Genomic DNA, 23,902 nt, shown 5'->3' with positions numbered 1-23,902 from the left:
CATATTCCTTGCTGCCCTAACCTGGCATGCAGGTCTGCTCCTGCTGCTCCCTGCTTTGTGCTGCATGAACCAGCCACAACGGCCTGCCTCTGCCTCCCTGCACATACTCTGTTGATTTCCTGCCTACATTTGTCTGCCACCCTCTCTGCTTGCAATCTTTCCCTTCTGGCCCTTCCCCCACCCCACCCCAGCCCGTTGCCCACACACTGGCTGGTTTTTACTTAGCCTAACTCAGTTCAGGAGCAATTGACTGCAGGCTCCTTGAGGGGAGATAACATGACTTAATCGTTTTTGTGCTCTCAATTCCTGGCACAGCACCCTGCTCAAAGTAGATGCTTACTGCAGTTTGTCAAATTAAAGAATTTGGTCTGGCCCCTTGTCCATCTCTAGGGAATAGCCCCAGAGCCCAGGCCCTCATGGGCTCTAGGATGTGCCCTGAGGTAAAACAGAGAAGCTGCAGCACCTGCCCTCTAGTAGCCCACCGCATACTGGGAATACAACTATGGAATAGCTCATTACAGCCATACTCCTTGACCTTTGACTCCTGGGGTGGGCAGGCCATTCCCCAGAACTGTTCTAAAAGCCTCTCCTGGGCAGCAGATCAGCCTGCACATACCCAGCAGCTTTCTCAGAGCTCCTTCTGACCAGGAACCTGTCCCGAGCTTCCATCCACCTGGTCCCGGTTGACCCTCTGAAGCCACATGCTCCCCTGGGGAAGCTCTGCCACCTCACGTGTTCAGCTCTGCCAGAGTATGGCGCATATTCCATATTACAGAAGGATTGTGTATGGCCACCAGGGCATACCACCAGATCTCATGCTTCACTTCCCTCTTTGACCAGCCCAAAAACATAATATTCCCAAACTTTGCACCTTTCTGGACCCTCCCTTTGAATCCTCATCTGAGAAATACATCCAGGTCATCCCTGGGTTGTGGAGTTGTAGTGATTAACTTACAAAACTGCTTGCAGTTCCACCCCACATCATGTTACTTCTGAAGTCACGTGCTGTGCTTTCTTGTTGCTGGACTGTCCTGCCCTTCCATGTTGCCTGCTGAGACATTCAGGACCTAGGCTCTTTATTGTACATTTAAAGCAACTGAAAGAGTATAATTGGAATGTTCATAACACAAAGAAATAATAAATGCTTGAGGTGATGGATGCCTCATTTACCTTGATGTGATTATTACAGATTATATGCCTGTATCAAAATATCTCATGTACCCCACAAATACCCATTTAAAAAAGAAAAGACCTAGGCCTTCTGCAGGTTGCCCTCCTCAGTCCTCCTGGATTCAGGGCTCTTTCCGTGGGATTCCTAGGGACACCTTTATCATGTGGTATCTACTATGTATGTCTTTCTCGCTCCAGAAGTCCAGAACTACTGCACACCAGCTCTTTTTCTATAAGGTTGGGCTCACAGGTGTATAAAAAGTTGTTGAACTCAGTGAAGGAAGCCTGAGCCCACGCACAATGTTAGGTCTTGTCAGAAGCTACTCTTTGCATTTTTAAGTTGTTAACCACTTGGCAGCAATAGTTTGCCTGCAGAAAGAATAATCCTTACTAAGGACTAAGAAGAGAGCTCTTTCATGATCCACCAAACCCAAGGCATCAGTATCCACTCAGTAGGCACCTGTCGAGTACTTACCATGTCCCTTGAACCTACAAGCAGTCGTCAAGAAATTGCTGATAAACATTTGTATGACTCTCAACCATGAGAGTCCCTCTGAGATTCTCATGAGAGTCTCCCTAGGAGATGCCACAGACGTGACAAACATGTTCCAGATTAGGTTATAAAAAACCTCCCACACTATATTCCTGGCACCTTTCAAGGTGAGTCCGCCCACCCAGACTGCCCTAGAACCTTGAGCTGGACAGAAACAAAGGCCTGGGGTGGAAGGAGGAGGCCACTCTTGCCTTTTGGTTTTGCACACACTGGGGGCCTTCTTCCTGGAATGTCCCCTCATACCTGCAAGTGACTGGCAATCTCCCTCTCACCCTTTAAGCACAAATGTCAGGCCAGCACAAATGGCTCTTCCCATACTTCCCTCTGTGCACCCATCCGGTTTGGAGCCCATAGTTTTCATAGTAGCCTTTACCTCTATGGCACACACCTTGTTTGAGACCTCTTCGTGGGTGCCCCTGCACCTAGGACAGCTTTTTGCTAAACAAATGCATAAGGCTTCCTGGAGAGGGATTTAGAAGAAAGTGAAAGCCTTCTTCACACAAGAGTGGTAGTAACTACCTGGGGCACTAAGAGACTCAAGTCTAGGCCTTACTCTTCTCCTCTTCTCTGTAAAATGAGAGTTGAAGTACCTGTTCTTTCCCCCTTGCGATTTGAGAAAGACCAATAATTCATTTAGTCAGCAAGTATTAAACCAGTTTTGGGCTAGTCTCAGGGGTCCTCAGAAAATCGGACACCCAGGACACCCAGCACCTGCTCCCATGGAATACGGTCAGATTGGGGGCACACCCTCCCCCCCAGATACAAGGGCACAGGTAGATGAAACACCTTACACTGCCCGTCTCTGAGCCTCGGTATCCTGTGTAAAATGGAGATAACACCTACTTATCAGGATTATTAGGAGGACAAAAGAGTTACTGTAAAATACCAAAGCTAATGGTAACTACCATTGCTGCCACTATGACTACCATTATTTTTTACTCTTACTGTTATCCCATTCCTTGCCACTTACAAATTGCTTTCATCACCATTAACTTGTTTAATCTGCATGTGGGGCTGACACAGCATATGTGACTGTTCCCATTTTATAGAGGAAGAAATGGAGGCTCTAAAGGAATAAGTGTTTTATTTAAAGTCAGTCAGCTGGTAAGTGACAGAGGTGGATCCATGCTAGATCCTGTAACTCCTGCCCTCTCCACTATACCACCCTGTAGATGAATGCATGCCAGAGAATACAGACCTGCAAGTTAATGGCTAGATGTGGTGTGGTGGAGTGAATCAAAAAGAGCTGTTGCAGGTGAGTTTTCAGATGGTCCAGTAGTGACAAGCATGGCCACGAGAAAGCAGAACACAAGCCAGGTGGGCACCGGCACTACCTGCTGGGAGGCAGAGCAGCCTGGCTGGAGTTTGTGGCGATGGGACTGGCCAGGGAAGGGAGCCAGGCTGCCTTTGCAGAGGGCCCTGACACCATCTGTAGCCCAAGAGCAGTGACCAGGACAGGGTCAGGGGACAGGGGCTCCTGAGGCCATGTGCTGAATGGCTGAGCAGGCCAGATTGGAAGACTACAGAGAACGTTTTCCAAGGAGTCAGGGTGTGAGGAGGTGCTGTGGCAGCGGAGAGCCAGAGGAGGAGAGCTGACCTTCCTCCAAGCTCCCATAGTACAGCGCAGGCTCAGGCTCAGGATTTTTCCCCCAGAACTGAGGGTAAAGCCCAGGGTCTTTGTTTCTTCCCCCTGTAACCTTAAGCAGGTCACCTAACTTCTGCGTGCATGTTTCCTCACCTATAAAATGGAAATCAAGTCCCCTGCTCTGCTTACCTCACAAGGCTGAAATGAAATTATGTCTACAGAAGTTCTTTATAGACAACAATGAAATGTTGAAGTGAGTCGGTTGTAAATACATTTGCTGGCCACAATGAGAGCAACAACACCTATGGCCACCTCCCACATGGGCCCATGCAGGTCTCTGTCCCAGCCTCTACTCTAGCCTGACGGGATCCTCAAGGCCCATAGCCTTGGTCCTCAGCCGCCCTGCCAACCACACATACTGGGGCCCGCCTTCTCCAGTCCTTCCCTAGCCGCCACCATTTTTCATTCTGTCAGACTCCATCTGCTTGGCTGTTTTTCTCTTCAGATATTATTAGAAATATCCAGAGTTGGAATTGCTTAATGGTTGGCATTTCACCTGTTTCACAGGGGACCCACATCAAGCCCACCCCGGACTCATGCCCTAGGTCGGGCAGAATTGACCAGGGACAGCTGTGCAGTGAAGTCTGCCTGGCATTATAAAGAGCTCTCTCCCAGGTGCATTCTTAGAAAAGAAGCGGGGAACAGTGGCCCCAGGCATAATTCAATTCCTCATTCTCCATGGTGTTTTTGTACTGCACAGCCCAGCAGTGTGCAGCTCTCTGTGGGCTGGGATACTACCTTAAAAGAAAAGGCAGGATCAGAACCCCAGGTACATGATACCCTGCGGAACCCACATAGGGGGATGTCTGGGTACATCTGCCTCGCCAGATACCCCATGAAGCCTGAACTCAGTTCATGCTCAACTTGTTTCCAACCTAGACTCTTAATTTAGCCAACTTTTAGAAGAACACGGCTCCTTTCAGGTCACTGCTCTCACCCCTGCCCTAACACATACACACATGTCCACACATAATATTCACAAATCTAGCCTTTGCCATTTCAATATCTTCACTTCCTGAGATACCCACACTCTCAGCTCCCTGTTTCTGTCAGACACCAGGGACTCCCCGCTTAGCCAAGCTTGCACTCTTCCCTCTTCATCCCCAGCATTCAGGTACCTGTGAGGTCTGTGGGTTCACCTTATAGCCAACCTTTGCAGAGATCCTGGGCCAGTTAGTTTAGAGAAAATCTGGATTCTTGCCCAGGAGAGAGGTTGTACTGAGCTTTTTCTCATTCCTCATTCAGGATTCTCAGGGAGCATTTTCTGGGCAGGCAAAAGTGGCTAGTCTGATGACCGTGAATTTGCACAGCTTCCATCTGTTTCTACCGAGGCCAGAAGTAGAGAGAAAGTTGTATTTTAGGTAGGAACATTAGAGATCGAGATGAGAAAGACCACTGGCTTGAGGCTGAACTCCTAAAACAGTATTCCAGACCTTCACAGTCTGATCCCACCCCACCACTCCTCATGATCATTCTTGTCTCTCCACCTCTGACATGCTGGCCACCTTTGCCTCTTCAAATCCTGCCCATCCTCCATGATCCATCACCAGTCCTGCCTCTTCCAAAGAACCTTCCCAGACCTCTGCAGTTGCTTCTTTGAAATTCAACCACACAGTGTAGTAGTTAGGATCTTGGCAACTCAAGATGGGCAGACACATCCCAAACTGTCAAATGTTTCTCGATTGACTAGTGTTCCAGGCCTTGTTCTCTGACATCTATCCCTTAGCTAATTTTCCCCTGACACCCTGGGGACCAGATCAGACATGCTGTTCCATTTGCAGACTGACCTTGACATTACACAGTGCTCTGTCTCTTTCCTGCTCCTGACTGCCATGTTTCCATTAGTGCAACCAAAATTCATACTTTTTTGAGCAGCCATATGTTACTTTTTTAAAAAAAGAAGACAGGTTTAGAGAGAGAAGCAACTCTGCCATCTACTAGTTGTGTGACTTGGGCAAGTCTCTATCTTGGGCAAGTCTCTGTCTTGCCTCAGTTTTGTGTTCAGTATAATGGAGTTGAGAATACTACTTTCCTCTCCGTGTATTTGTGTGGGTCTTGAATAGATACGTTGTTGGTGAATTTTCCCACTGTGCTTAGCAAACAGCATGTTCAGTGCATGATTCTTCTTGCAGTTCTGCCTCACTCCACCCCCACTCATATACTTGAGCAATGTTTCTGAGCCTGATTCTCCTACTCCATAATTAAGCACTTAGTTTTCTCAGATTGAATGCGTAGCCCTTAATTACATATGTCCTCTTGAAGAGGAGGTCAGGTCTTGCTCTAGCAGAGTTGAGCCTCCAAGGAACCTGGTACCTATCTGTCCCACTCCCCGTGCTCCCCACTCCCTCCACCACTGGAGGCTATAGTTAGCATCTCTGGTAACCCTGTGGCTTACCCCTTCCATGCCCTGAGCTCCATGTTGCCTTTGATTGGCTTCCAGAAAATGCATTTGGCTGTGTTTCCACTTTCTGACCCAGACAGTGGACCAGACCTTAGTTTCCCCAGATAGGAAAGAGTCCAGGGCTCACACCCCACATCCCCAAGGGCCTGCCATGGGCTTCTGCCTCTTGTATTTGCATAGGAGGCGGCCCATAGTCCCACTAGCGATGAGTAGGTGAGTAACCAGCGAGAGCTGAAGTTCCTCTCGAATTCTCCTTCACCAGTCCCCCACCCCCTTCACCTCCATTCACCATCCACCCGCCTTTCAGTTTCCCTAGCAACGCTGAGTGCTCATCCTGGAAAACTTTATCCGAAATCTGCTCTGGGCAGCTTTCCAAATCCATGCTAACCTGATTAGGTGTCCCTAGGGGCCTTGCCGGCTAATCAGATTAGGCAGCACTAATGGTAGTGAGGACTTTGAGTGGGCGCAGAGCAGTAAAACATATTGTATACTTAGTGATAATTATCCTGCCTTTTGTGTCATTGATTTATCTGCTTCCCTCCCTGTCCCCCCATCTTGTGTGTTTGGCCGTAGCGATCCGGAGGAAGGAGAATGGCTGGTACGATGAAGAACACCCTCTGGTCTTCCTCTTCTTGGGATCATCTGGAATAGGTAATTGGGAGCAGATCAGCCAGTGGGGACGGAGAGCTAGGGTAGTGCCCGGCCCAAGCCTGACAGCCCCAGCTGCTGCGGGCCAGGGTCAGCAGGTCCACCTCTAGGTCAACTTCCAGCTCTAAAAACAACGGCTTCCAGATTACAGAGCCACCAAGAAAGAGGACTCTGTTACCATCTGTCATGTTATGAAGAGCTGGAACATGCCCCTCCCTCTGGAAGTTGTGGTGCTAAGACTGATTCACCTGGAGGACCAGGCCCTTCAGGGCCCATTAACCCTGGTCCAGCCACTCTGCATCCGCAGAGCCTCCCCTTCGGGAACAGTTGAACCACCTCCTCTGCCCAGCACATCAACCATGTTCAGTACAGCCTAGCTGTAAATGCTAAAGAAGGCCCCTAATGACCACCGCGGTGCCAGGTGCATAGCAAAATTGGTTGCAGTAAGATGGGTTGAGTATTTTTCTAGCCAGTTGGGCTGGATTATCCGAGGCATTCTTACCCCCTCATTCTCTGCCCTGACAGAACCCCCCCATTCCTTCACTACCGCCTCCCACCAGAAGCACTGGAACCTGAAGGGAACCTGATGGGAAATTTCATGGTTTAGTTTCCTCCTCTTCCCCTCCCAACATCTTCGTGGGCCTCTCCCTCAGATGTAGGCCCCCAAAAGGATACCACCACCTGACCATGATGCTACAGAACTTGACTTTTATACCAGTCAGGGACTTCCAAAGGTTACCATCCACCAAATGGCCCTTCAGAGCCCCCACTTCAGTATTGTCATTCCTTCTCTGTGGTACAAAGAAGGACCGTGAAGCCACAATGAGAGGTACTCTTCAGCCCCTCCCACCCTCTATCTGGCATGTGGTTCCAGGGCCTGGCTAAATGGCAGGACTGTGGGTATTGAGAGGGATGCAGGGCAGTGAGCCAGGAGGCCCGGGTACTCCTAGGAGAGGTGAGGTTTGTACTGGGCTTTAAAAAGCAAGTTGGTTCTGGATTATAAAGTCAGCCTGTCACTCTTAGGATGGTGCTACAGAGAAAAGGCCTCAATCCTCATCCCAGAAAAATTAAGATGCAGGTGCAGACTTTGATTTTGGTCCCAGCTTCACCATTAACTCCCTAGGTGACTGTGGGAGAGTCACTGATCCTTTCTGTGCCTCAACATTCTCATCCATAGAATATATTCTTTCTAGTGTCCGTGCATTTCTAGTATTCTTTCATTCCAGCGGTTAGTCACCTGGTTCTAACCCAACACCTCTCCCTTCTTTCTTACTAGGAAAAACAGAGCTGGCCAAGCAGACAGCCAAATATATGCACAAAGATGCTAAAAAGGTAAGGACTGGGACCTAGGTCTGACCTGCACATCATGGAGACCTCACCATTCCTGCTATCCCAAAAAATCTGACCCTCTGAATTCAGCAATAGGCAATAAAAAAGATGGGCCCTGACCTAGGAAGCAGACCTCAGCTCTGGCCCCAGCTTGGCCACCAATTGCTCCAGAGATTTGGGCAAGTTATCCCACCTCTTTCTGCCTCAGTTTCTTCATCTGTAAAATGGGAATAATAATCCTTGCCTTGCCTGACTCTTGAGGAAACAAAGTGAGATATACCATACAACATTTTCAAGCATCCGTGCCATGCCAGGTGTTGTACTAGATGCTGCTAATACAGCATTTATTAAGACACTCCCCCTGCTCCAAGGAGCTCAGGTTGGAGAGGGAAACAGCTTTAGAAAGACACCATTACTGTTCAGTGCAGTCATGGCTGTGCTAATTGGAGTCTTGGGGGCTGTAGGAGAAAACAAGTAGGAATAAGAGGATGCCTTGTTGCCTCTCACTATCCTGCATGAGCTTTTAAACATGGTTTCTTATGTCTTGAGCCTAGGGTGCTTATAGTCCCCCTTCCTCCATGGCTCAGAGCCCTGGATTCTCCACAGGAGAGGGCCATCCCCATCCCGTTTGTTCACACTCAGGCTTTCCAAGGCCTGCTCAGTTTAGCTTTTTAGGGAGAAAGGAAATGCTTTTGTGCAGAGACAGCAATCCTTGGAGAGAGTGCAAAAACATTTCACTGAAAGCCAAACAGTCTCCTACCAGCCTTCCCAGCATCCAGGGCAGGAGGTTGCCCGAGACCCCAGATGCTCTTGCCTTTCTAAGGAAAGCCTCCCTGGCCAAGGCAATGAGGAGTTGCTTGGGCCTCTGCCAGCCAAGTGGCCCCAGCAGCACAGAGTCTTGGACTCCTGTTCTCTTCCTGGCCTGCATGCCCCACTGGCAGCCACAGAAACAAGGTAGCTCAGATTGTGTCCTCCTGAGCCCCCTTCTGCTTCATAAATGGCTGAAGGCTCTTAAACCCCGCCAGCTCTGCCAGTAGCTGTGCTCTGCCTCCGCCAAACCTGGAGCAGACCCACTTGACAAGCGGGCAAGCAAGAAGCAGCCCATAGCATGCTAATGCGCTCCGACCGAAATAGCATTTTTAAGTCAATTCATCAGGTTGGCAGCGATTGAAACAATTAGCACTCTGGAAAGGGCCATAAACTAGCAGGACTATTAGGGAAGATGTAGTTACGGGCAGGAACCACCTGATTAGGGATGAAGAATTCTGAGTGGTTTAATTTTAATACTGTCAGAAAGGTTAATATTTAATTACAAATTATAATCTCCTTATCCAAGCTGTCTTCATATGTCTTCATACACAGTGGAAGTAGAAGGAAAGTATCTACTGACTTGCTGGTGTAGAAAGGAGAGGGGGCTTGTTAGGAGACTAATAATGCAAGTAATTTTTTAGTTGACACATCTGAATGGGAGACAAATTTACCCCAGTGCAGGATGACATTGGCATCCTTCAGTGCATGCCTCACTCAGAAGGAAGTAACACCATCACCCTTGGAGGCAGCGCACTGTGGTGGACAGAGCTCTGGAGCAACCATTCTTTGCTTCAGGTTCCGGTGCTTCTACTTTCTACTGGCCCTAGACAGGTAAACTTTACCCCTTGAAGTTTCAGCTCTCTTGCCTCAAGGTAAAAGCCCTCCAACCCGTATCTTAGGTTATGGTGAGCATCAAGTGACGATGCTGTGTGCTCATCACTTATGTCATCATATCATGGTGAGCACACAGCAAGTGCCTATTCCTTGACTTGTATTTATTTGTCACTTCCTACTTACCACAGCAGCACCCCATCTACTCTCCCATTTGATCCTATGGGGAAGATAGCATGGATGCTAAATTAGACCCACTTTTCAGATGAGAAAACTGAGGCCCTACAGCATTCTTAGGCTTATCTAAGGTCACCTATTAGGGGAAGAAATAAAACCAGCATCAATCCAGTCTCTCAACTCCTCACTGTGATACCGTTGTTCTCAGCTGCTCTAGGAAGCTGGATTGGAAACTTGCCAATGTGTCCCCATTTCACATTGGGAGATGAGAGGCATGAGAAGCTCCATAAAAACAACCATGTATTTTATTTTTAAATCATAGGTGGTGCTTCTATGAAACTCCTACCTGTGCTAGCCCTGTGGGTCAACTCATTACAGAATCTGTGTTTAGCATAGACACTTTATAGCCACATGACAGGCATGTTTGAGACCTGCCTTCAAAATCCAAGAGAGCCCTGGACTTTAAGCTATGTAGCCAGTGTACCTGGGACCCAAAGAGTGATGTATGGAAAGCGTCATTCACAGAGCCCAGTGTAAAGTAGACTTTTACCAAACAGAAGCTCCCTTTAATTTGCCTCCCAAGACGGCTGACAAAATGAAATGAGCACTGGCCTGGAGTCTGGTGATGTGAATTCTAGTTCTGGCTCTCTGATCCCTAGTTTCTTCATTTGTAAAGAGACACTGACACCTCCAGATCTTGCCGCTTCAGAAGCATTCTTTGTACATTTATATGACTTCTTTATCAGATCTGTGAACTTATTTTTTTCTCTCATTAGCCTGTATACTATTTCTCCCAAATTGAGTGGCTCTGTTAACTTTCATTACTAGAGCTAATAAGCCTTGAGAAGGAACCTTAATGGTGTTCTGTGATATCATCATAAGGTAGAGTGGTGGAGTCCAAAAGACTTAGTTATAGTAGCAATATGATGAGGGATAAAGAGCAAGTATCTGAGTGCAGCTGCCTGTGTTCAAATCCCAACTGTACTCTGCTATGTGGAGTTGGCCAGGACCTCTGTTTACTTCAGCTTTCTCATCTGTAAAATGGGCTCCATAATGGTGCCAGTCTCACTGGATTGTTTGGAAGGTTAAATGAGATAGTGATGTAAAATGTTAAATGCCATTCGTGGCATGTGGTAAGCAATCAGTACATGTTGGATGTTACTCTTATTGTTCTTGCCTCACTTTGTTGATAACACCAAGCTAAGATCATGTGAAATCAAAATGATGATTCCGGCCAAGAAAATCAAGCCAAAAAACTTTTTCAAAATTACACAGCAAATCATTAGAAGAACTAGGGTGAGAACCCAGGTCACTTGACATAAGTAAGCACGAGAGTCTATAGTCCATGTGACGTCAGACATTCATTGGCATCTGGACACGAAGCTCAGAACCCTTCAGGTGAAGACTGTCAAGAGCCCAGCTGATTGGCAGAGGGGAAGCTATGAGACAGTGTAGCATGATGGCTAAGAACACAGACTTGGAGCTGGATTGCCAAGCGCGGGTGACCTTGAGCAAGTTACTTTAATCTATGACTTAGTTTTCTCATCTGTAAAGTGGAGGTGACAGTAGTGCTTACCCCAGAGACTTGTACATGTTCTAAAGCCCTTTATAGCTTGCTTAAAACATTGCCAGGCACATAGTAAATGTCAGCTGTTATTAATCAGAGACCCATCTTGTGGCTTCCAGCCCATTGCTTCTCCCAGTTCCCCATGGCCATCCTCCCACTCTTCCCTGAAACCTGCAGATCTCAACTGAGCAGCCTAGGGACCCTCTGGAAATGCTTTCTGGCTCATGCCCCATGTGCTGATAGCAGTGCTTTCCCCCAAGTGGCCTTAATAACTTCTCTAAGCCCTGTCCCACGTCTTGGATTAGATTCTCAGACCCCTGGTGAGGCACGGAGAGGAGCCAAGAGCATTGTGTAACACAGGAGAAAACTGCAGCTCAAAAAGGGGAGGCAGCATGTCCAAGGCTCCACAGGCAGGCAGAACTAGGACTGGAACCCGAGCCCCCTGGCTCCCAGCCCAGGGTTCTTCTTGCCACCCTGTGTCTCAGCTGTAGAATGACAGGACAGAGAAAAAACTAAAGGTACATCACAGCATGAATTTCTGACCAGTGGCCAAGCTAGAATATGGCCCTGGATTTCAGACATAGCTACCTCCCCCTGAGGGTCTTGGCACCCCCATCATTGCTGGCTCTCAGGAGAAGCAGGATTCAGTGAATGCCGTCTCTTAGATGGAGGCATGTGCCAGTAGGAGAGGAGCCTGGGGGACTGTGGGGAACTCTGGTCTGGCTGTGGCTAGACAGGGCACCTGTGGATGCCTTTACAGCTCCCTAATCAGGTAATGCTTCTTGAAAACCAGCGGGCACTCTGCCTGTTAACTCTTCAGATCACACACCGCAAGCTGTTCTCTTCCCCAGGGGCTAACCGTGGCCCTCACCCATGGGGCCACTTCCTCGGAAATCACCCCTACACACCCTGTGGTGGAGAGAAAAGGGCTATAAAGCTATGTTGTGGATATTTTTTTTAATGAAATGAAGAAATGTAAATACATTTTAAAATATATTCATTTTGAAGAAAAGTAAATCAAAGGGACATGGGCATCACACAGACTTGCAGAGTTGAGAGGCATTCTGGAGCCATTTGAGTGTTTCTCTCCTCCCTCGCATCACAATCCACACTGATCGTGACTGACTTTGTCCACGTCTGCACCATTCGATGGGGTGCTCCTTAAGGACAGAGACCAAGACTTGTTCCCTGTTGTTACTCCGGTGTCCAGCACACACAGGATGCCCTCAGGAAATGTGGAGTGGATGGGTGGGTGGATGATGTGGTAATCAGAACAGGAGAGGCCTCCCTGAACGAAGACACCTCAAGTCAGATTTAGAAGGTCAGGTACATGATTTGGGTCTTTTAAGGAAGAGAATGAGGGACTCGTAGGAAATGAGTGCACAGAAAAGGAGACAGGAAGCCAGAAAAAAACATCTCTTGAGCGTGAGATAGAAGATCTTGTGTTGGTGTGGTGTGAAAGCCTTGGGGATAGTTGAGATGCTCTTCTCCCTAACCCTTCTCTTCACTTTCCTGCCTCCAAACGGAGTTGGTGCTTGCTTGTTTCCACACAGGGCTTCATCAGGCTGGACATGTCCGAGTTCCAGGAGCGACACGAGGTGAGTGATGACAGTCCTTGATTGAAGCATGGTTTGGAGGGCTTGTCAGCATGACTGCCTGGGTCTTGTCATTTGGGCCTCAGATAATTCCAGCATCCTTGGGATTTGTCGTTGGGAGCATAGGTGTGCAGCAGCGTCACTGATTTGTTTCACATAGGATTTGCTCTGAAGAATAAACACAGAGAAGAGCTATCTGCCACACTAGGAGATGGACAGCCAATCATCTCTGTTGAGAGAGGCAACCTTAATAGTGTATAAAGTCATCTTCCCATGCATGCCCCATGTTGGAAACTAAAAGCAGAGAAAGGCCTTCCTAGCATGTTTCCTTCCTTCTACCAGGTGGCCAAGTTTATCGGGTCCCCACCAGGCTACGTTGGCCATGAGGAGGGTGGCCAGCTGACCAAGAAGTTGAAGCAGTGCCCCAATGCTGTGGTGCTCTTTGATGAAGTAGACAAGGCCCATCCAGATGTGCTCACTATCATGCTGCAGCTGTTTGATGAGGTGAGAGTCACCTTGGGCCAGGATGGAGCGGGGGGACACCTGGAGATAAGGGGGACTGTGAACAGCAGAAAGCGAAGGCCCAGAGGCTAGCTGGTCATTCCTCGGCTTCCTGCTCCCGCATGTGTACATTCATCCAGTAGGTGGAGCTTAGCCCCTCTGCACCGGGGCCTGGGCGGGGCACTCAAGGTAAGACCAGCCCTGCCTAAGAGTTGAAATTGTGTGGCTGCTCAGGCCACCTTCTAGAGAGACATGGTATGGCAGAGGTGTCATGAGAGCGAGACATGAATTTTTAGTTCCAGCTGTGCTCCTGACTGGCTTTGTGGCCTTGGCAAGTCACTGCCCATCTCTAGGCATCAGAGACCTCATGTGACAAGAGGCTCATGTGACAGGAGGCTGAATCAGAGAAGCCCCAAAAATCCTTCTGCCTCAGACAGCTCTTGTTCCTCCCTGTGTGCCAAACATTGTCTCCTGCAGTTCTTTAAAATGCTAATATTGTTGCTGCTAACGGTGAGATGCTGATACTCTGGTTCATGGAGTCTTTCTCTTCTGAGAATCTGAGGGTTCTCACAGATGGTCCAGTTCCCCTGCTCATAGGGGTAAGTTCTAAATGGAGAGAAGAGCTTACTTCTATCCAGTACCTTCTGTGTACTAGACCTGTACTAAAGACGTTACAACCATTATCACTAATCCTCACAAGGTAGATAGAAAAATTCCTAACAGGCAAGGGAGAAATTAGCTCATTTTTTACAGTTGAAGAAGCAGGTTCAGAGAGGTTATAAAAGACATGCCTAAGGCCACAGCTGCTGTGTAAAGAGCCAAGATTGGGCTGCAGATATGTCTGATCCCAGAGCCCCAATTCGCCCCCCATACCACTGTTTACCTTGAACCAGGCAAGGGATTGCTTACGATCACGGAAGAAGATGACTTCCACCTTTTCAGGGGCCCTGCTCCATCAAGACAGCATGAGGAGCCAAGGACTGAACCAGGGATGAGGCCTCTCTTCTCCCATGCAGGGGCTATATTAGCCAGCGCCTGGCCATGAGTCCAGCTCATCTTTCTACCTAGCCTCCTGCAGCCCTAGGAAAATAGGAAGGTGGTTTGCTTCCCATGTCACAGGAGGCCACAGGGAGGGGACTTCTCCAGACCGAACAGCACATCGGGTACCAAGCCAGGAAGATCCAGATCTCCTACCAGCTGCTCACTGCCTTCCCCACCTGGCTCAGCCTCCTTGCCCCTGCCCGTTTTGTTGTATCTTCCTAGCCCTTCAGCTGCTCCCTGCCCCTGAACCTCCTGCTGAGGAAGAAGAGACCAGTCCTTCAGAGGTCACATTCTCAGTTATTCACATGTGTATGCTGAGGCCTCTACTCCATTCCAGCCTCTTGATGGGATTCAAGTGCACAGCTATGGCCAGACCCGAATGTGCCCTCTGGGAGCTCTCTGCCTGGTAGACAGGTGGAAAGGAGACATGGTAGTAGTTGGCATTTTGCATTTTATGTGCCATTTGCTGTCTTCAGAGGCTTCTGTGTATCAATTTAACCCTTTCAACAACCCTCCAAAGCTAGCTATTAGATGTGGAAACTGAAGCAAAGTAAGATTAAGTCATTCACCTGTGGTCATGCAGCTGGGGAGAGAGAATCAAGGATTCAAACCCAGGCAGCCCAGTTCTAGATCCTGCAGCTTGAATGACCGCCATGCAGCTAGGGCCAAAAGACCAAGGTCCGTCTCAGTGAAGCACTCAAGGGACAGGACCGTGCTGCTCAGGGAGGGTGAGCATCGAGGCCTGTTTGATCTCTGGCCTCCCTGGAGAGGCACCTCTGATGGTATTCTTGGCCCAAAAAGACAGAAGGCAACTGCTGACTGAAGTACAACCAGCCCTACATGGAAGCCCTGTCTCCCCCTCCTCCATCACTTCACTCCACTGACTGCCTTTTAGGGGCTGATAGGAATTCCTTCCTGCAGCTGTTGTCGCCCCCTCCCCCAGCTCCAGCCTACTGTAGTTTCTGATGCTCTTGGTTCCATTGACCAAAGCTGCCATCCAGGTTTACTCGATTTAGGCTCTTTGAGGATGGGCCCTTGTCATGTTCACTTGAACCATTCCCAGAGCCCACAAAGTCAGGGGAAATGTTGTATTCACTAATTTAATTCAACAGTACTTTAGCAAACCTTCAAAGGGTTAGTAAGTGCTAGGTGAACAGAGTGGAGGGACTGGCAGTAGAAACCTAATGTGCAAAAGTACAGGGCATGAAACAGCCTGGCATGCTCAGGGAACTGCAGCTGGTCAGTACTGCTCGATTGCAGTGGGAAAACAAGGAGAGTGGTAGAGACAAGGTAGGTAAGGTAAACAGGGCCCAGTTAAAATGCCAGGCACAGAAGTTTGCATTTCTCTGGTAGAGAGTAAGGAGCCTTTGAAAGACTTTAAGCAAGAAAGAAACAGTCAAATTTTCACTTTACAAAGATGCCGTGGGCAGCTGTGTAAAGAATGGATGAGAAGGGAGAGGGTCATTAACAAGGAGACTGCTGGGGAGCCCAAGCTACAGCTGGGGAGGCCATGGGCTAGAGAAACTACTAGAAGGTTGACTGAGAAGGAGGAGCCAAGGGTGGCCAGTTGGCTGCTGCCAGTTGGCCATCAGCTAAGGCGGCAAACACAGGGGAAGCAGCAGATTGGAGAGGAAGGTGAGGCACTGAGGTGTGGAAATGTTGAAGGTGAGATGCCTGAGGGACATCCAGATGGAGATGGCCAAGAGGCCGTTCGTCAGTTTCATGGGTCAGGAGTTTAGGAAAGATCTGACTGAAAATAGCAGTTCAGGAATCCTTGAGCCCAGAGAGGTTAACAGAAGCCACAGGAATGGATGAGGTCTCTAACCCAGGGAGTATATAATGTGCAGAGAAGAGGGCTACACACAGAGCCTTGGGACCGATCAGGGAAGAGTCAAGACAGACTCGCCAGAGAAGTAGGAGGCAAACCAGGCCAGGCACAGTGGGTCACACCTGTAATCCCAGCACTTTGGAAGGCCGACGTGGGCAGATCACTTGAGCTCGGGTTCGAGACCAGCTTGGGCAACATGGCAAAACCTTGTCTCTACAAAAAATACAAAAATCAGCTGGGCATTGTGACGTGTGCCTGTAGTCCTCACTACTCAGGAGGCTGAGGTGGGAGGATGGCTTGAGCCTCAGAGGCGGAGGCTGCAGTGAGCAGAGATTGCACCACTGCGCTCCAACCTGGGTAACAGAGCCAGACCCTGTCTCAAAAACAAAAAAGAGCAAACCAAAAGAATGTGGCTCATTCATTTATTCATGAGGCACTGTGTGGGGTAGAGGGGACACTGACAAAACAGATGCAGCCCTGACCTCGGCGTGACCAATGAGTGTGGACACAGGCAGCTAAAAAGTAGTTCAGCCCACTGTGGTCGGTGCTGCACTAGGAACAAGCAGTGAGTGCCAGGAGTTGTAGGGGCACCTAATCCAGGCTGGAGGTGTGAGGGAAGCACCCTTATCCCTACCCAGTCCAGTTCTCCCAAGCCTGGGCCCAGAAATGTAAGAACCCTATTGCTCCCATCAAAGCACCAAGCAGGACTAATGCTGGCCACTTACAGGTGACCCCAGGGCAGAAATCCCAGAAAGAGACTAGTCCCCAGAGAGCCCAGCCCCCACTCCTCCCACCAAGGATTCATATGTGAGACAGTGGGAAAGCAGCCCCATAACGCTGGGGTGAGCATTCAAGCCCCACCCAGGATGTGCACGCTCTGGTTGTTAGAGGGAGGTGAGGCATGGACAGCTTCCTGTTTGAGACACATCTTTATTGCTAAGGAAACTGAGGAGGAGACATGAGCACTGAAAGTCACCCTTTGGGTCAGTCGTGTACTGCACCTGCCCCCCTCACCCACCTGGGACCCATCTTCAGGCCCAGTTATGAGCAGAGCTTTGATCTCTTAGAATGAAATTGCTGCTAGGTTATTGCTCTGGCCAGTATAGCAGTGTGTGAACCCAGTCCTTGGGGATGAGCTCTGCAAAGTGAGTATGGAACACACACAGTGTCATGCACATGCTTGGACATGTCACACACACACACACACACACACCTGGTCCCCAAAACTGGAGCTGCCCTCAGTGGATCTGTTAGATTAGAACCCATAAGCAGTGGGGTAAGAGTGAAAAGCTGCTGGTAAAAGCTCAAGGACATCCGCTTGCACCTTTGCTTCCCTTTTCCTGTCCAAAGCAGGGACAACAGAGTGACCAGCTCCAGGACATGGATTACCAGGCCCCTTGTGAATAGACCCTTTGGGAATTAAGTTTCTCAGAGGCCTGTGCCAAGGTCCAGTGGAAAGCAAGGCTGGAAAGTACACCCAGCATGCAGTAAGCTAGCTCGGTTGATGCACAATCCTTTCTCCTTTGCTCCTAAGGGGCAGGACTGGGTTTACCATTACACTGGCTTTAGAAGCAAGGGCTGACCCTGAAGCTCGGGCAGGGCCCAGCATCCCCAGCTCAGTCAGGAGCCAGCAGGCTGAGGTCAGTGATGTATATCCCCAGAGCCACGGTTTCTGGCTTGGTGGGAGCTGTGCTTTCTCTGCTTCCGGAAAGAAATCTCAGGCAGATCTCCTCCCTAGCACCTGTCCCAGTTGCATCTCTCCAGTGAGGATCAAAGGATACAAGCTGAATTTGGCAGAATTCTGAGAAAATTCTGTCGAAGGAAAGAAAATAGCATGAGGCCTCATTCATCCAGCACCATTGGTCTGACCTCTGTAGCCTGGTGCAGAGGAAGGGCATGGGCTCTGAGGTCAGACAGTTCAAGTCTCGCCTCTACTGTATCCTAGCTGTGAAACCTCGAAAAAGTTACTGATCCTCTCTGAGCCTCAGTTTCTTTGTCTGGTAATTTCCTAACTGCATCTACTTCCAAGGGTGGATGTGAAGATTCCGGCCTCCAGCAAGCAGGTGTCAAACACCTACTCTGTACCGGACGCTGTTCTGGGACACAGTGATGAACAAGACCCAGCCTCTGCTGTCAAGGAGCCACTTTCCTAGTAGGAGTGGGGTTGTACACAAAAAGCACTAAGCAGAGCATCTGTAATGAAAGTAGAAGTCCCTGTCCGTGTTCGGCGTTGTCACTCTATTGCTTGCTCTCAAGGAGTCCCTGATCATTGGTTTTGTTATAAATGATATAAAGTGCTGTTGTACAGTCATGCCCTTGAGGTTCGCTGAGTGAGCGGGGCTCTGTACCCTTCAACTGATTGGTCCCAGAACGCTGTACTTTTATCATTCTTCTGTCTCTGCCCTCTCCTGTTTGCTCCTTTTCTCCTTCTTTGGTGCATCTTTCTCCAGTATAGATGCCTCCTTTGTCCCTTCTAGAAAGAGCTGAAGATTCCAAGGAAACTTCCCAAGGTGGTTAAAGAAGCAATCTCATTTTTTATCCCTGTTAGGCCAGGCGGCAGCTCCAAAGATAAGAGATTGTCCTGTTTCAATTCATTATATATCACCTACTACAGTAATAATAGCTCTGAACATTTGAACAGCATGGTTTACTAAGAATTTTCACCGGATAACCACATCCAGTCCTCACAGTAGCCGTGTAAAGTACCCTCCTCTGAATTCCTACAGCATGCTGGGCTTCCCTTTATCGTCATACTTAACATATTGGATGGTCAGTGCTTGTTTCCTGTATCTCACTGCTTCTCTATACTGGGAGCATGTTGAAGGCTCAGTGGAACCCCAGTACCCCACCACAGACCCTGGCCCACAGCGGGCCTCCAAAAAATGTGTTGGTTGCACAAATGGATGGCTAACTGTGACTGACTTCTGGATGCCAGGGATAGTTGGGTGCCCCAAGAGATGCCAGAGAGCAACTGTATCCTCACCTGGAGGCACTCAGTAGGGAGAGCAGTTGCAGCACAGGGCGGTGAGCACAGCAGCCAAGGTGCGAGTCTAGTGCTTGGAGAACCCAGAGGAGGAAGCAGCTGGCTGCAGGGGCCGGAGGGAGACACAGGGCTCTGGGGAGGCCTCCTGAAGGAGGTGAGAACTGCGAGTGCTAAGGCCTGCCCAGGCACGTAGCTCCCTGACTGTACACTCCCTTCCCTCCCTTCCCAGGGCCGGCTGACAGATGGAAAAGGGAAGACCATTGATTGCAAGGACGCCATCTTCATCATGACCTCCAATGTGGCCAGCGACGAGATCGCACAGCACGCGCTGCAGCTGAGGCAGGAAGCTCTGGAGATGAGCCGTAACCGTATTGCCGAAAACCTGGGTACGGCAGCTGACCTGAGCAGTCTGGGCCAGTGACCAGACCACCAGCCTATCTCCTGGGGAAGGATGGGATTGGGGCCCTGGGCCCAGGTGAAGGTTCTAGTGGGCAGCTCTGTCCCTAGCTGACACTGAGCAGACACCAGGCACCATACCAAGTAGTGGGGGTTGAGACAAGAGACCCCACTTCTTCAAGAAAGCCTCAAGTCTGTTGGGTGATGAGAGGGCTCCAGGCAGGAATGGACAGAGCTACACCAGGGTGGGGGGCCAGAAGCTGCCCAGGGTCTTAGGGGGGACTAAGGAGACGCACATGCTACAGATACAGATGCTTTGGTGCAAGAAGGGGACAGCAGATCGAAAACTCTTGGCAGTGGACACAGCCTTGTTCACCCAGGGCAGCTTCCTGCATAGGTGGGTCTTGGAGAGTGCTGAAAAAAAGGAGCACATCCGGCAGGAAGCTGTGTCTGTCACCTTTTCCATTCAAGATCGAGCCCCGCAGCCCCCTTCCTCCAAGTCAGGACTCAAGTCTTAATCCTGACGTTTCCTCTCCTCTCTCCCCTCCCTCCCTCACACAACTCCCACCCTGAGGAACCGCAGGCTTCGTACACTTGAGAGCTGGAAAGGCCTCAGAAAGTGCCTGGTCAGAGGAGGAAACCAGGCTGAAGCCCAGAGAGCCTTAGACCTTGACCAGGACCACACAGACGGGCAGGACCAGGGCTGTTTCCATGGGCAGGCCAAGGGGCAGGCACAGCCCCCAAAGTTCCCTGAGTGTGGAGAATAAGCAGTTTATGATTCTTCTCCACAGGGGACGTCCAGATAAGTGACAAGATCACCATCTCAAAGAACTTCAAGGAGAATGTGATTCGCCCTATCCTGAAAGTAAGAGGTCTTTCTTGGCACTTCCTGCTGGAGCCTAAGGTTGGGGGAGGGTGATCTTTGCCATCCTAAAGATCTGGAAGCCCCGTAATTTCCCCAGTCTTCCCCTGGTGTCTGGTAATTTCCCTAACCCCCTCTGGGTCACTGAGCTCATCCCACCCCTAACCTGGCCCTTCAGGCTCACTTCCGGAGGGATGAGTTTCTGGGACGGATCAATGAGATCGTCTACTTCCTCCCCTTCTGCCACTCGGAGCTCATCCAACTCGTCAACAAGGAACTAAACTTCTGGGCCAAGAGAGTAAGAGGGAACTGCCCTTGGGTGGGGGCGGGATAGCCAGCCACTGGAAATCTGGAACACTGAACTGGGGGCACCCCCACACACACACAAAAGGTGGAGCACAGTGGTGTGGGGCCACTGGCCCTGGCCTCAGGCCAGAGTGGCAAGAGATGGAAAGCAGTGGGCCACATGCAGGCATGCTTCTATCTGACCCATCTCAGGCCAAACAAAGGCACAACATCACGCTGCTCTGGGACCGCGAGGTGGCAGACGTGCTGGTCGACGGCTACAATGTGCACTATGGCGCCCGCTCCATCAAACATGAGGTGAGCACAGGAGCCTGAGAGATGAGGCGCCTCCACACCTCCCTCCCCAGGGCCCCCCAGACCCAGTCCCTGCGCTCTCAGCCTGCCTCCCTATAGCGTGGTTGCTGGAATTATTCACACTCAGAGCAGATGCCCATTCAGAACCATAAACACATGATCACCAAGTAAAACCCCTGCTGGAGGGTAGCCAAGTATGAACCCCACTAGGACCAGGGAACTGGGCTGGGAGCCTCAGAAACTGAGCGCAGTCCTGCGAGCTAGCTGTTATTAGCCCCAACTGGCAAATGAGAAAGCTGAGGCTCAGGCTCAAAGGAGGTCTCTGAGTTGCCCTAGCAATAAGTGATGGAGGACCGGCCTCCAGGCTGCGTCCGGGCCGAGGGAGTGACCACTTCACCTCCCCACCAACAGGTAGAGCGCCGTGTCGTGAACCAGCTGGCAGCAGCCTACGAGCAGGACCTGCTGCCAGGGGGCTGTACTCTGCGCATCACGGTGGAGGACTCAGACAAGCAGCTACTAAAGAGCCCAGAACTGCCCTCACCCCAGGCTGAGAAGCGCCTCCCCAAGCTGCGTCTGGAGATCATCGACAAGGACAGCAAGACTCGCAAACTGAACATCCGGGCACCCCTGCACCCTGAGAAGGTGTGCAACACCATCTAGCAGCCACCTGCCTGCTCCTGTGTGCCCTCACCATCCAATAAAGGCCCCTTGGCAGTGGCATGGCGACTGACTTACCTTCCCCTCATGCCTCTCCCGTCTCTACCCAGTCTCAGGCCTGCTTACCTCCTCACAGCCCGTGAAGACCCCTTCTCAGCCCCAAAACCTGAAGGAGGAATTTCGCCCTACTCTGGCCCCTTTGTTGTGGGCCCGTAACCTGCTAACAAGCCTTCAGGAGAGGAGCTGCCTTTCCACCCCCTTCAAGGCAAGGAGGGATGGAGGTCCCTTATTTCCTTCAGAATGATCCCCATCCCCCATAGTCGCCAGACTTTATCATGTTCCCAGGAAGCTCAGAAGTATGGCAGCTAAGAACACAGCTGGCTGGAAGAGAACAGGGACCAGACTGAACTGCCACCCTCTGCCAGTCCTCATGCAACTCAGTCCCCAGAATGGCTCCACTGGGAGTGGAGGAAGAGCACGGAGGCCCAGGCGCAGATGGTTCTGCAATTTAGTCTGTAGCTGCCTCGTTCCATACCCTAAAATTCTAAGGGGAAGGGACCCATAGAAGCTTGCTTGTTTCCGCTACTATATTATGCCCACTGTTCCTCCTCACCCCATGTCCTGAGGTCAGGCCAGACCATGTTTCTTCAGCCTTGGGGACTAGTCCAGTGTTGGGCACCTCCAGGAGGAGGCCTGACTGGTTCATTACCCTCCCCTACTCAGACTGAGCAGCAGTCCCAGATAACCAAGCAAGTTCAGCTCTGTGGGGGCCTCCTTCAAAAGACTAACATCGCAGACATTAGAAAGCTGTAGGGAGAGAGATCATGGGTTTGGCCTCTGCCCACAGGGCCATGGAGTCGGCCTCAGCCCTGTCTGTACTGCTCGTCTAGCTAAATGAGCCTGGAATAAACATGCAGTTTATTCAGTCTGCATGTTAGTCACAAAGCAGAGGGTCTGGACACCGTCCCCCAAGGGCATTTCACAGACCAGCCAATGTTTCAAGCCCACCTTAGCCAGACACAGCAAGGCCTGGTGCATCCTTGGGCACCATCTACAGTAGGCACTGCTGATAAGCACTCCACCCACCTTCCCCCACAAGGCCCTTCATGGAACCCTCATGTAGTGTTAGTCTTTCAGGAAGCAGAGAATGGGGCAGGAATCAAAGTCCCTTGGGTAATGGAAGCATGTCCTAACAGTATGGTGGGTATGAGGCAGTCAGAATCCAGGGTGTGGGCTCCAGCAGATTCTTGGATCACTGTCTACCCCTCAGGGGCTGCTGCTCCCTGCTCCCTACCTCAGTGACTTTTTTTTTTTTTTCTTGGACAGTCTCGCTCTGTCCCCGAGGCTGGAGTGCAGTGGCGCGATCTCGGCTCACTGTAAGCTCCGCCTCCCAGGTTCACACCATTCTCCTGCCTCGGCCCCCTGAGTAGCTGGGACTACAGGCGCCCACCACCATGCCCAGCTACTTTTTTGTATTTTTAGTAGAGATGGTTTCACCGTGTTAGCCAGGATGGTCTGAATCTCCTGACCTTGTGATCCGCCCGCCTCGGCCTCCCAGAGTGCTGGGATTACAGGCGTGAGCCACTGCACCCGGCCTGCTTTTCTTTTCATTGTTTTTTACTTTTCATTTTGAAATAATTTTAGACTTAGAGAAAGTTGCAGAAATACTAGAAAATACCCATGTACCTTTCACCTAGCTTCTCCCAATGATAACATCTTACAAAGCCATACTGTAGTTTATCAAAACCAGGAAATTGCCGGGTGTGGTGGTTCATGCCTGTAATTCCAGCACTTTGGGAGGCTGAGGCAGGCAGATCACCTGAGGTCAGGAGTTCGAGACCAACCTGGTAAAACCCTATCTCTACTAAAAATAAAAAAATTAGCCAGTCCTGCTGGTGCGCACCTGTAATCCCAGCTACTTGGGAGGCTGAGGCAGGAGAATCACTTGAGCCCAGGAGGCGGAGTTTGCAGTGAGCCAAAATCACGCCACTGCACTCCAGCCTGGGCGACAGAGTGAGACTCCGTCTCAAAAAAGAAAATAGGAAGTTAACATTGATAAGCTACTACTAACTAATCTACGGACGTTCAAATTTTGCCAGTTTTCCTGATGATGTCCTTTTTCTGGTCCAGGGTCCCACATTGCACTTTGTTGTAGTGTTTCCTTCATCTGTCAGCCTGTGACAGTTTCTCCGTCTTTATCTTTCATGACCTTGACACTTTGGAAGAGTCCAGGCCAGTTATTTTATAGAATATTCCCCAGTTTTAGTTTGTTTAATGTTTTTACATGATATGATTGAGGATCTGCATT

The 23,902-nt window shown here is 50.1% G+C and overlaps 1 protein-coding gene across 9 annotated transcripts in view; it reads left to right on the top strand.

Annotated features, from left to right (window-relative positions):
• Positions 1-21,657, top strand: part of CLPB (ClpB family mitochondrial disaggregase) — a 143,882-nt gene extending 122,225 nt beyond the window's left edge. For 7 of the 9 annotated variants that reach the window (XM_055282771.2, XM_055282768.2, XM_055282773.2 and 4 more), the window contains 9 exons: positions 6,343-6,420; positions 7,694-7,749; positions 12,685-12,729; positions 13,069-13,230; positions 19,309-19,465; positions 20,267-20,340; positions 20,516-20,635; positions 20,836-20,940; positions 21,349-21,657. In XM_055282771.2, the coding sequence (XP_055138746.1) occupies positions 6,343-6,420; positions 7,694-7,749; positions 12,685-12,729; positions 13,069-13,230; positions 19,309-19,465; positions 20,267-20,340; positions 20,516-20,635; positions 20,836-20,940; positions 21,349-21,597 (1,046 nt within the window). In that variant the 3' untranslated portion in view covers positions 21,598-21,657. The remainder of the gene's footprint in view (positions 1-6,342; positions 6,421-7,693; positions 7,750-12,684; positions 12,730-13,068; positions 13,231-19,308; positions 19,466-20,266; positions 20,341-20,515; positions 20,636-20,835; positions 20,941-21,348) is intronic. The other 2 variants (XM_055282770.2, XM_063641349.1) reach the window with 1 other exon arrangement.
• Positions 21,658-23,902: the final 2,245 nt, after the last annotated feature.

This window comes from Symphalangus syndactylus, chromosome 6 (genome assembly GCF_028878055.3).
Source record: "Symphalangus syndactylus isolate Jambi chromosome 6, NHGRI_mSymSyn1-v2.1_pri, whole genome shotgun sequence".
NCBI classification, from domain to species: domain Eukaryota; kingdom Metazoa; phylum Chordata; class Mammalia; order Primates; family Hylobatidae; genus Symphalangus; species Symphalangus syndactylus.
The sequence above is the reverse complement of the archived record's forward strand: the minus strand, read 5'-3'. Positions and strand labels throughout refer to the sequence as shown.